This window comes from Asparagus officinalis, chromosome 7 (genome assembly GCF_001876935.1).
Source record: "Asparagus officinalis chromosome 7, Aspof.V1, whole genome shotgun sequence".
Classification (NCBI taxonomy): Eukaryota; Viridiplantae; Streptophyta; class Magnoliopsida; order Asparagales; family Asparagaceae; genus Asparagus; species Asparagus officinalis.
Genome location: NC_033800.1, coordinates 67,660,238 through 67,673,611, shown reverse-complemented (window position 1 = coordinate 67,673,611; position 13,374 = coordinate 67,660,238). Strand labels below are relative to the sequence as shown.

At 37.1% G+C, this 13,374-nt stretch overlaps 2 protein-coding genes across 2 annotated transcripts in view; one reads left to right on the top strand and one right to left on the bottom strand.

Moving 5' to 3' along the window:
- Positions 1–6,641, top strand: part of LOC109850830 (phosphate transporter PHO1-like) — a 10,741-nt gene extending 4,100 nt beyond the window's left edge. Inside the window, 10 exon segments of the mRNA XM_020420894.1 lie at positions 742–865; positions 1,672–1,801; positions 3,306–3,426; positions 3,997–4,246; positions 4,674–4,778; positions 4,961–5,005; positions 5,405–5,557; positions 5,638–5,919; positions 5,985–6,121; positions 6,205–6,641. Coding sequence (XP_020276483.1) covers positions 742–865; positions 1,672–1,801; positions 3,306–3,426; positions 3,997–4,246; positions 4,674–4,778; positions 4,961–5,005; positions 5,405–5,557; positions 5,638–5,919; positions 5,985–6,121; positions 6,205–6,295 — 1,438 coding nt within the window. The 3' untranslated portion in view covers positions 6,296–6,641.
- LOC109850610 (ankyrin repeat domain-containing protein 13C-like) overlaps positions 6,876–13,374 on the bottom strand; it is a 7,109-nt gene continuing 610 nt past the window's right edge. Inside the window, 2 exon segments of the mRNA XM_020420658.1 lie at positions 6,876–7,558; positions 11,948–13,374. The exon segment at positions 11,948–13,374 is cut by the window's right edge and continues 12 nt beyond it. Of these exon segments, the coding sequence (XP_020276247.1) occupies positions 7,169–7,558; positions 11,948–13,374 (1,817 nt within the window). The 3' untranslated portion in view covers positions 6,876–7,168.

Sequence of the window (13,374 nt, the reverse complement as noted above, 5' to 3'; positions counted from 1 at the left end):
TACAACGAAGAAGCCTTTATCCGAAACTTCTTGAGTCATACGATCATCCAACAAGAAGCATCATAGAATTAAATTATATATAGAGATGGGATGAGCATAAGAAACTAATATACGAATCATAAAAAGGCAGATTTTACAACGAAGAAGCCTTTATCCGAAACTTCTTGAGTCATACGATCATCCAACAAGAAGCATCATAGAATTAAATTATATATAGAGATGGGATGAGCATAAGAAACTAATATACGAATCATAAAAAGGCAGATTTCGGAATAGTTTCACAATTAAGAATCAAATGATTATAGAAGGGTAATTAAGGAAATAATCAAACTTCAAAACAGCTGGAGGCCGACATGTATAGAACAATGAAACGAGGGTTACTATCTAATTAACATGCCTTAGTGTGCCACGTCATCCTTACGTGAGGGTGGGGTCCAGACCATTAGATCGTTGTCTGGTGGGCAGAGCCAAAAAGAGTATTGAGGCTACCCATCTTTCACAAGATAGGCATGGAACTGTTGGAGTTTGTTAGCAACAAATTATATGCACCCAAAAGTTAGAAATTAAAAGGGTACCCATAATAAATATTTTTTCATCGAGACATATAAGTGTTGCTGACATGACATGCATTGAGATAATTACTATCTTCATTATGATAACTGTAATTATAGATATGCGCCGTATCAATAAACTAACTATATTGTTAGTATTTCTCTTAAAATATATATATATATATGACAGTTGGATAAATTTGTGCTAATTGACTATATATTTGTTTTGTTGAAATGTGAAGGTATCAAACCAAAGGGATCCAGGTTCGTACTTGAAGAAAGTGAAGAGATCACACTTCATCAGCTCCGACAAGGTATTAGATCATTTTAGCATCTATTCTCTCCTTAACAGGGAAGTTTAATTATTATAATTATTATGAGCACAAAGATAAAGGGTCATTAACATAAAAAAGACAAAATTAAGAAAAGTTGAGAAACATAAGGAATCCTGAAACAAACTTTCGTCATCCCTTAACCTTACAAACAATATTACAAAGTGGATTGTTTGGGCCCCGCTGACCATATCTCTCGGCTAGATCTTTGAAGAGAAATTCGTCGGGATCTTCTTAAGTAAGTTAGAGGGTAAATTTATCAAAAACACCCTGAACTTTGGTGGGTTTCCCATGAAGCCCCTCTAAACTTCCTTGAGTTTCCCACTTTGAATCGTTTTCCTCACCAAACCCCTTGAATTTGGAGTGTCTTACAAAACCCCCTAAATTTTTAACCTTCTCAACAAATACCCTAAATGGTGTTAATTGTGTCGTCAGTCATTATTTTGATGTGTAGGAAATATGTGTTTGTTGACCCATTAACTCAATTGGGGGTGTGTAGGAAAATTTAAAAGTTTAGGGGGGTTTCGTGAAATTTACCCTTAGTTGCAGCCTTTCATTTACCTATACCCTTTTTTTATCACTTTCACTAATCAATAGAAATTTCTAGTTCATATTAATTCAAATAAGTAAAAAAAAGGAAGAAAAAATTCAATGTTAGATATATATTACCAAACGATTGTAATAGAAGAAACGCTCATTATCCAACAATTAAATAAGATTAGAGAAATAGTTTTCCACTATTTATAGAAAGATAAAATATTGACCAAGGAAGCAATTGATGGTTTCAGGTGGTGAGACTCGTGGATGAAGTAGAATCCACATTTACAAAGCACTTTGCGAGCAATGACAGAAAGAAAGCAATGAAGTTTTTGAGGCCCCAACAACCCAAAGACTCTCACATCATTACTTTTTTAGTAGGTATATATGCTCATCGTCTCCATTATATGAATTAATTAATGTATTTTATTTGTATGAGTTTAAATTTGCATAATCGATAAGTAGATACATGATATGCGCAAGACTAAGACTTTCTAAGTATGTATGCATGAGGCAGTATAATGTTGTCTCCAACATTCTATTATGATTTGTGCTTGAAATGGAATTACTACGAGTTTTCTTATGAGTAACCGTTATTATCTATATCTTCAGTGGTACTTATTACCGCTCAACTTTGCTCTGTTGGGGTTTTAATATGTGAGTATAGTCGCACATCGGATAAGATAAGAAATAATGATAAGTTTAAATAGGATCTTGGTTTAATATCTAACAGCTATAGCTTTGGGATTAAATTTGGTTCTTAACTTCTGTTTAAGGCTCGTCGACCCTAGAATGATCGAGAGACTGAAGTCTCTTTGCGATGAGATCAACGCCATGTGGCATTGGCTGCCTGATCGTGAGATCTCGACCGTTCGATCTGTGGCCGTGGGGCTCGACGTGAGTGCTATAAGTGGTCCGAGATCTAGAAGGCGGTGAAAAAAGTGTGGGCTGCATTTGGGCGGATCGGTGTGTTTGTTAATAACGCTAGAGTTTGAGGTGGTGTATATTCTCCACTAGATTCGGCCCAATTTCTCAGCCAACAAATGTTATCAAAGCTAAGGTCCATGGATGCTCATAGGAGTAATATAGTCTAGTTAACCACCGAGTGAAGTGGTGGGATGTTTGATAGCCATGTGCTGAATGCATGGTTTGGTTAGCCTACGAGTGAAGTGGTGCAAATGTTAGTGAATCTCATGGAAGATTGAATTATAGTTGAATTAAACTATACTCACAAATTAAGGGGGAGTTGTTGAGGGGATCAATATGTGAGTATAGTCCCAAATAGAATAAGACATAAAAGAATGATGGGTTTAAATAGGAGCTTGGGTCAATAACTAACGGCTATAGCTTTTGGGTTAAAGTTGGCTACTAACTTTTGTTTAAGGATTATCAACTCTACATTGGGCCTGATTTCTCTCACAACATGTTTAATACATTTCTCATCATCTGAGTATATTTTGAGAAGGATAAATTATAAAATACATCTTCTATCCCAAATATTTAGAAGTGATGGGACAACAAAGGTTTTATTGGTGATTTATTTATTTTTCATATTCCTATTTTTGTGAGTTTTAATGTCTTAATTAAGTTAAGGTGGGATTCAATTAGCACTTGCTCTGAAGTACCAAAGTGATTAATGCTTGTAATTTGGAAAAGAAAGAAACAACATAGACAATTTCTTTTGTTTTTACCGCAATAATGATCATAATCACACTTGATTCTTGTGCATTTGATTAACAAAAGCAATCTGTGTTGTTGCATATCACTTACAAGATAAGGACCACCATCGCTGCCCCAATTCATTCACCTAAAATAAAATTTTATGAAATTAAATGAAATAATTCCCCCCCTTTACTTATTTGATTTGTTTTCTTTTCTGTTGCAGGTTTGTTCACGGGTAGCTTTGCTGCTTTATTTAGTGTGTACGCAATCTTGGCACATTTATCTGGAATTTTCTCTACTTCAACTCAAGTTGGTTACATGGAAACTGTTTACCCTGTTTTCAGGTATTATTATTTTCTCTACTTGTTTGGAACCCACTCAGAATTCATTTTTAGAAATGTGTGAACTGTCATTGTAGTGTTTCCACCAAGAAAATCCACTAGTCTTTGTTCTCACTAATATCCCCCCATAACTTTTCAAAAAAGGGAAATACACTAGTTACTTTTTCTAAGAAAAACATAGAAAACTTTAGCATGAGAAGTTTTTGACTCTACCATTATGAAAGGAATCATGCTAGGAGAAATGATTATGTACTAATCAAGGATACTTTTTCCCCCCTTCGCTTGAGTCCAAATTCACCACTATTTGGTAGACTAATCAATCTCATTGTGGAGAAAGCATATCGTGCTTGAGAAAATTATATAATGAATCCTTTTGAAGTTAAATTGATTTCGTAGTCATATTAAGCATTTAGGCATAACCCTATTTTGTTTTTGTTTTTGTTTTTTTTTTTCCTTTGTTTTTCCCTGTAGATTATTTAAGTGAACTTCAGAGTTTAACTTGTAAAAATTTTAAAAAAAATACAAGATTGAAGTACATGATATTGATGTTGGTATTTTTCTCTTTTGACGCAGCATGTTTGCTCTTCTGAGCCTGCACATATTCTTGTATGGTTGCAATCTCTTCATGTGGAAGGACACCAGAATAAACCACAACTTCATATTTGAATTTTCTCCAACCACGGCTTTGAAGCATAGAGATGCTTTTCTAATATGCACCTCTTTCATGACTACCGTTGTCGGAGCTCTCGTCATCCAATTAGTGCTTAAATCATCAGGGTTTTCTAGAGATCATGTCGATGCCCTCCCTGGCATTCTCTTGCTGGTAAATATCTAATCCAATATATAAATTTCTATTAATAAGATTTTAGGAGCACATACATGGTATCAGAGCAACCCAGATCTAAATCTCACCAAACACGAAACATGTATTTAAAGTGGATTTAAAAATGTGTACCTCAAAATATTCTCTCTCAGCTCTCAAATCTGCTTTAAACGTCTGTCTGATAATTCGAACCTGATTGCACAGATATCACTTTAAAGTCCTTTCTATAGTATAAAACAAATAAGAAGTTATGAGGATCTAGCTTAATATCTAGTGAAACGACCAGTAAATTAATATGTTCGTTTTGGCCTCAGACATGCTTAATCATAGATATATCTTTATCAACGTACAATACAAGAAGATATCATCATATATGCCACATAATCTATGTATGCTCTTTAACATTATGTTCATCTTCATGTTTCAGCTATTCATAGCAATCCTCATCTGCCCATTTAATGTTCTCTATCGCTCTACCCGTTATTGCTTCCTGAGAGTGATGCGCAATATCATATTCTCGCCATTCTACAAAGTAATGTATACTTGTGAATTCTGTATTCAATTCTGTATCTAGATCCTCTGTATTCAATTCTGTATCTAAATCCCCTTTCAGCATTCTGGGATTTCTGATCAAGATTTCTTCTTTCTTTCTTTTTTCTCTTGGATTTCTGATCAAGTTTTCTTCTGTCTTTTTCTTTTTCCTGCCCCCTCTAGGTGTTGATGGTGGATTTCTTCATGGCAGATCAGCTCACTAGTCAGGTAATTACCCTTGTCTAAGTTAATTTCTTATGACTGTCAACTATAGAAAATCTGAAGAAAGAAAAGCAGGTTAATTACACATAGACCCCTGTAGTGTCATTGTTTTGAACTTACTGCCCTGCGGTTTCACTGTTGCAGATAGACCCTGGGTTGAATTTTACTGACTATTCTACCTTGGATGAGATTTTAGCAGATATTGCGTCTGGGTGTAATTAGTGGGTATATCTGAGGGTAAAAGAGTAAAAAAAATAACCCAGGGGTATTTGTCTGGAACAATGAAATTACAGGAGTAAGTTAAAAAAAATATTACACAGTGTCAATGTGCAATTAATTCAAGAAAAACTATCATAAAAGAAAAACTACATAATATGATATATTTAACAAAATGATTGAATGCAGATACCATTATTGAGGCATATGGAGTTCACATCATGCTATTTTGTGGCAAGTTTGCTGAAATCAGACCCATATGAGACTTGCACTCGTAGCCATCAATACAAGCTCTTGGCTTATGTTATATCCTTTCTTCCGTATTATTGCCGTGCAATGCAGGTGCATAATCTAATAAAATCAACATAAATCTCCTTTCTTATATTCACAACATTCACTAATATTTTTACTAAAATTTTCAGTGTATAAGAAGATACATTGAAGAGGGATACGATATAAATCACCTAGCAAACTGTGGAAAGTATGTATCGGCTATGCTTGCAGCTGCTGTTCGATGGAAATACGCTGTGAATCCTTCTATGTTTTGGTTGGTTATGGTTATTATGACATCAACGATGGCTACATTTTATCAGTTGTATTGGGATTTTGTCAAGGATTGGGGTTTATTTGATCTGAACTCGAAAAATCGATGGCTTAGAGATGAGCTTATACTGAAGAACAAGAATGTTTACTATGTGTCTATTGTAAGTCCGCACAACTTATCAATTAAAAATTTCAATCTTTTTGCTCACTTTTTATTGAAATGCAGGTTTTCAATTTTGTTTTGAGGCTTGGCTGGATAGAGACTATTTCTCGACTGAGTCTCGGTCCTGTTGAGTATCGGTTAGTGGATTTTCTGCTAGCTTCGTTGGAGATAATTCGACGAGGACACTGGAATTTCTACAGGTGTATTTTTTTTTTTCTCCTCGTGCAACTGTAAGTTGTAAAATAAAGAGTAAACTGATTCTTAAACATAATTTTGCTGACAGGTTGGAGAACGAGCACCTGAACAATGTTGGCAAGTTCAGGGCAGTGAAGACTGTACCATTGCCATTTCGTGACATGGAATCAGATGCCTGAGGAAATTAAGCTCTGACAATGTATGTACATAGATTCAAAAGGAAACTGAAATGATTCTGATGAAATTGGCCTGTAGCGAATTAACACTCGAAATTGTCGAAGATTTCTTCAGATTCATGAGGCTCGGTCGCTTATGATCAAGATCGAGATGACTTGAACAAGGGGAGGGAAGTACTGTTGAGGTGAAGAGAATTGAGTTAAGATGACGATAATGTCCTACTCAAGGGGAGAAGTCTTGTTGTGAATCGCACACGTAAAAGTAGATGTTTTAATTTGTACTTGTACTTGCATTAGCAATAATGAGGTTTATAATTGAAGAAATTTTGAAAGAAATGTAGAACAAAGTTAAAAGTGTTCTTATGAGTCTTCGTTTTCTCACTCTTCAAAATTGCTCGAGTCTCACATAAGACTGTTTATGTCAAAAGTCAAGAACCTCGAATGTTCTCCATAAGCAAAGGTCCATTAAGTCTATAATCAACTTTACTTGCACCACCATTTGCTGCATTCAAATCAACATATCTCCTTCAGAAATCAAAAGTACACGCATAAGCAAAGTTTCTCACAAAAGGATAACACAATATTGAACACTAAGGGGGGAACTCATTTCCATTCACAATTCAGCATTACAAATTTCCTTTCTTCTCTTTTCCATTTCCTCCGAGTTACAAATATTGCTTCTCCTACAACAGTGGGGCAAGAAACGTCGAAAACTAGAAAACAAACCAGTAACAAATGATGTTTGTTAAAACCCCAGAAAATAATACACAACAAATAAACTTAATTTGAAACGCGTGGCATCGGAAATACAGTGTACATATCAGCAGATACTACAAGTCATCTTCAAGCTCTCAAATACATTAAAAACCCGTTATCTTAGTCCTCAAAGCCATCCGTAAGCTGAGGGCTACTTTCTGTATTTCTCAAAGTTTGTTTCTTACTTGAACCTCGCTTAGTCTTGGCTTTTTTAGCTTTCATCCTTTTCTTTTTCTCATTTGCATCGACCCAAGTATAATCTGATGGTATATGAAAAGGATCAGGCTCATCTCTTGAGCTTCGGAAGTCTGGACTATCGCTAGATTGGCCTCTATGGTTTCCTTTTACCCATGAATACCAAGAACTTGATGATTCGGTGTCTTTAGATTTTGATTCTTGGAAATGGGTTGGACTGGAGAGGGGAGTCGAGAACTCGTCGAGCGGTTGTAGCTCTTCAAATTTTGTGAAGGTGATGATGACTCGGATTGTAGGAACAATGGGAATGGCTACCTGTGAAGGAGGGAATGAACAAAGATTTCAGCACAATGCTTCAGTAAAAAGGATCTGAACCATTCACAACTGTTGGAAACTTTAATTTTATTAAAATATAAGCAAATATTGAAGAGTAAATATCACGGGGNTCAGATTTTACCAAGAAAACCCCCTTTAACTTTGAGATTTTATCATAAAAACCCCCTAAATGTTTTCTGGTATCCCCTAAACTTAAGGGGTTTTCTCTTGTGAAAGTTAGGGGGTGTTTTTTGATAACCATCCAGAGTAAAGGAGGGTTTTATAATAATTAGCCAATATTTAAATTACTCAATGAGGGAGATAAAAACACTTTTGACAATTGTAAATGTGCTCACATTTTGTTGATGGTGCAATACTAACTGGTGCTACAAATTGGGTTCTCTATTTGGTTGTACATAAAAAAGTAAAAATAAAAAAAATAAAAAAAAAATTATTCTGATTCTAACTATTACTGTTACAAGCACAATTCTAATGCTTCGTTGGATGGAGGTCATGATGCTTGTAGTTGTAGGCTGTATATTTATGTTGCTGACTCAAAAGGAGAGAACATCACACACTTACAACTTGTTGATAACAGACTTTAAGTGGCTGCAAGACGATGCAACATTTGGCTGCAAACTACAACCAAAGGAAATGCAATCTTTCTTGCTACACTCAACATTATACGAAATGAGCTACTAGTGTTCTGGTTAGCATTGCCATGAAAACAAACCTTCAATGCACTCTAAAGGCTGTAAAGCAGCAGATAAGCTATGTACAAAATGGGTACTTAGCAAGACTCTTTAGGAAGCGTTTATTGTATAGTCCCTAAAGAGGCCAAAAGAAGAAAATATTTTATCAGAAAAAAAAAAGAAGCAAAAGAGCTTCTGTTAACCACAGAAAACATTTTACAAGGGTTCCTCATGTCCCCCCATTGTTGGCACGTTTTCTCCCACTCAGCTTTAACAGAATCCCACTGCACCCCATCCTTCAGGTATTTTATTATCATTCTAGAAGTATATTCCAGATCTATGCACTGAAAAATTCATGTTAAAAAGCAACACCTAAGCATATGCAGATCTTTTCGAGTAATTACTTTGCTAAAATATAATTTTTATCTGCAACTAGAAGGACTGGCAAATGCAAATAGAGTTTAAGGTAGTGTCACACCGAACGATAAAAAATTGAGGCAAACTTCGCATTAGGCTATTAGTCGATTAGTAGACAATTGGAGCATCAGAAAGATTCACCTAACAGCATAAGATTGCAGCTTCACAGAAGATTGCAAGGCAAAAAGCGTACAAATGCCAGGGATGCAATATGGGTGATAGATGCTAGCAACAAATATGTGCTGAAACAAGATAGCAACAGAAAACCATTGCACTGGGCTCACCACTGAATAGTGGTCTTTGGAACCAAGGCTTTTTTAACTACTAATGTGTTGCCTGGTGGTTAAGGTCAAGGTCTAGAGAGACCAGAGAGTTCAACCCTCAAGAGACACAATATGATGCATATTCTTTCTCAAAAATAGCTATGCTTTAGATAACATGGGCTATACCCATAATAAACAAAACCAAACTCAGAATTCCAGAACTCGTACGGATCTGTGCTGTCTACAGTTGAGCATGTTGGATGATAAAAGGATAATGGAATGGAAAGTGGGAATGTATGAAAAACGAGTGAAGTAAACGCTCATAGAACTAACAAGATTTATCTGCCAGCAATAAGGTTCAAGCTTGGTATAGCTAGACTGCTAATAGTGTTGAGCCCAAACATTTCAAGTAAATATCACAACTGTGAAGATAACAATGTGGAGTAAAATACATGATAAAACAAGAGCAGGTTCTATATTAGTTCATTTGAACTAAGTATAGTACTTGCTAATTGAATATATATTAGTTCATTTGAACTAAGTATAGTACTTGCTAATTGAATATCACTCAGTGTGTGCTGGCAGAGAACGAGTGGTACTAAAGCAACACTGTACAAGGATGTATGAAACCCCAATAACGCAAAGTTATAAGTGGTCCTTAGACTATATAGGTTAGGTTATTAACTTACTTTAATGGTGCAACAGGAGTAGCATTTTGGGGGTTTAGTTCACTTTGGCTATGACTCGTCACTCATCAGAAGTATGCCTAAAGACTAGTAAAATGTGATGGAGAGTAACTTCTGGCAATTGTTAAAAGCTGTTGAAGGATCAATGATTAAGCGCTAGCATTACACTAACAGCCCAGATCCATGAAAGGGCCTTTCAACACAAACAGTTGCATATGAAGAATTACAAAATTACTTGAGTATAGACTTTGATCTGGTCCTCCATAAACTGAAATAGGTGGCTTGATATCAATTTCAATTGGCTGATTATCCAAGATGCCACAGTACATTGAGCACAAAGGCTAGCATACGTCAATATGATGTCATCTCTTATAAATTTACTGTTAAGATGACCACTGTATAGTCAAGTATGGAGGACTCGGGGCACTGATCAGATATCCCAGTGTGATCATCAATAATATACACATCACATGACAAATCACAGGTGTCCCAAGGAAACCCCACACTGTGACATGCCTACACTTCAAGATGCTCATGCAATGCACTCCAGTCAGCTCATACAAGTACTTAGACTTCTATTTAAATACGTTAGGTCATCAGCCACAATTACCATGGCGAGCTAAAAAGCTGTCGGAATTGCAAGAAAGACTACTGAGTTTTGCTGCAAGGTTAAAAAAACCAACTTAGTTAAAAGGACTGAAAACTAGTAGCTTTCAGTCGCTAGATCTAGAAAGCTTGGGTTTTTAGCAAATCTCAGCGAACCAACTTCCTTCTAGTTTAGTATCATACATTGGGTTTGCGTGTCTTTAATCGTGTCTTGAAGATGGCAAGTTAGGGTTAAAGTTTGAAATGTAAATGGATGAAGTATATAGCAAAGCTGTCAATCAATGTGACAAAGCTTTACCATTAATTACAAATGTTGGGGTTTTGCAAAATTTCACTTGTAGACCTAACTCATCCTCTGTGGATAACTTAGCCCTCCAAGTAAGAAGGTGATGCTAATCTCTTTATGCATTAAAACTGTATCCCATAAATCTTCTATTCTGACTGCCTATCTTGATTCCAGAGTTAAATCAATGTATAAAATATTTTTATTAATTCATTCTCTTATTCAACAAACAAAACTTACATTCCAGACTGAACTATTGAATGAGCTTAATTTTATTTCTACATCAATCATAATTTTATATCAGTCAGCATATCATCATTTCTAGCAACATATCTTGCTTGGAGAACTAACTCGACTTATATCAACATATCTTCATTTCTCTTATTTAACAAAAAAAGAACCACATCAAAAGTTATGAGAATACGACGGGCTGAAATTGATTTTGTGTATCTATCGATCAAAGTGTTCTGAATTCTGATTGCAGGGAAAGTGATAGTGATAGGATACTGATAACTCAGCCCTTATATGGCAGTTTCAGTTTTACAGACTTGACTGTAATTTACATTGATTGTGCAAGTACAAGGCTGCATGACAGGACAAGACACAACCAAATCCTAAAGAGTACCCCAAAAAACGTATCATATATGATTTGATATATTGTTTTAAAAAGTGGTCAAGGCGTCCACATAGACTTAAGCGGTATCTAGGCCGCCTGTTTAATTCTCGAGAATGCCTAGACGAACATGGCCGCTTACATGGACTCATTGTGTCAAGAAGGGGTTCATTGCCTGCTTAAGCACAACATTAGATGAAGGGAACGGGTCAGGTTAGAATGGATCAGATCAAAACTCGATACAAGTGAATCTTTGAAAAAGATCCTCTGTCTGCTAAAGAAACATCTATGTGCCGCTTAGGTGCCTGCCTAGGTGCTAGGTGCAGTGCCTAGGGCTTTCTAAAACAGTGATTTGATAAATGAAGACACCAAAAAGCTTTGCAATAGGATTAGCCATGTTATGTAACCTTCAGCCAAGGTTAGTATTTACTTATATCCAACAAAATGAGGAATGTAAATAGGAATGTTTGTTTATCTCATCAACACTCCCTTTTAGTTCATTTGCATGTGTGCTAACCCAAACTCAAACTATAGTTGCAATAAAAACCCATGAAAGCAGTGGAACTCTTCTAGCATGTAACCTAATGAAGGAGAAGGCAGGAGAAATAGGATGGCCAAGGTCTGCCAGTAAACAAAGGATTGCTGGTTTTCACATGCAAACTAAGCCAACTTTATATAGATGTTCTGCATAACTAATGGCTGAACAATGTATAGGGATAATTTCATAGTATGTTAACCATCAATGATAATATTTTGCGGGGGGAAATGAATCTTGGAAAGGGCCAGAAAGATGTCATCATAATGATATAAGAAAACATGTACGAATTACCTTGACAGGAAATGTGCCTTGAGGTAACTTGGTTGTCAACAGCTCTCTGAGCCTCCTCACAGCCTTGACTTTGTTCGCTAAAACATCAAGGAGAGGAAGAAGTTCATCTGTTTTCAAAGGAAAGTCCGGTGTCAACCACAAAACAGGCCGCAATCCCTTTTTATACTCACTTTCAAGCTTATTAGAATCACTCATGACCCCATTCTTCTTTTTTCTCCCAGAGCTCCTCTCTTTCCCCTTCTTAACATCAGCTAGCTCCTCCTTCCCATTCTCATACTTAACATGGCCATTCTCCGATACCAACTTAGATGATTTCTTATGGCTCCTCAGGTCCTCAACATCCTCTCCATTGCCCTTGGAAGCCCTTTTACTGTTCCAACCAAACCAACTTTTCTTCTCCTTTGTTACACCATTAGATTCAAAACTATCCAAACTATCTCCATTCATCTCCTCATCTCCCTCCTCCGAATTCTCCATCTTAAGAGCACAATCTAATTGCTTCCTCTCCTCTGCTGTCAACACATCATCCAAACCATTTTCGTGCTCCATGACATTGCCACTCCTCTCCTCTCCATCAACAGCAAACAACTCTTCATCAGTCATTGCACCAGGAACTCTCCTAGACTTCACACTCACCATAACATGAAGCATATCGTACACTTTCCCCTTCCAATTCCCAACCATCTCTGTCCTCTCCTGCCGCCTCCAATTCAAGTGAGGAACCAATTCAGCCTGTGTAACATCAATTCCGGGCCTATACATATTCGTCTGAGACATCAATGCAACCTCATGAGCAACCTCAGCCTCTGTCGGCTTAGCCCCAGCTCCTTCCAAAGCATTAGTAATCTCCTTCTCCTTATGTGCAAGAACAATCAATGACCCCGGAGGCAGTTCTGGTGTGTTTGAATCCGCAGCCACTCCTTCTCCGAGAAACATAAATGTCTGATCCGATCTCTGAATCCTGAACCCATCAAACCCTGCGAGGGTCATATCTGCCCTAAGATTCGACCCCCGTTTCCAAATCCGGTAGGTATCAGATGGTGCAATCCTTCCAATAAAAGGTATCACCGAACTCTCAAAATGGAAAGTAATCTCCATGTAAAAATCCCTAATTCTCGAAATAGATGATATAATCCTCGGCAATCTACGACACCATTTCGCCCAAGCAAGGGGCTGATAATGCCGGGCAATGATCATCGCTATCGACTCCTCGCGGCTGCAGACAGCTTCTTGCAGAGCTGACCAGCCCTGTCCATTCTGAAGAGACCAATCGGCGCCGGCTGACATCAAGATCTCGGCCGAGGTCGGGTCACGGAGGCGGACGGCGAGGTGGAGGGGGGTTTCACGGTTGGGGACGTCGCGGCGGTCGATTACAGCTGAGACAGCATCAGCAGTGAGCTCGCCGGCGATGGATTCGGCTTCGGTGG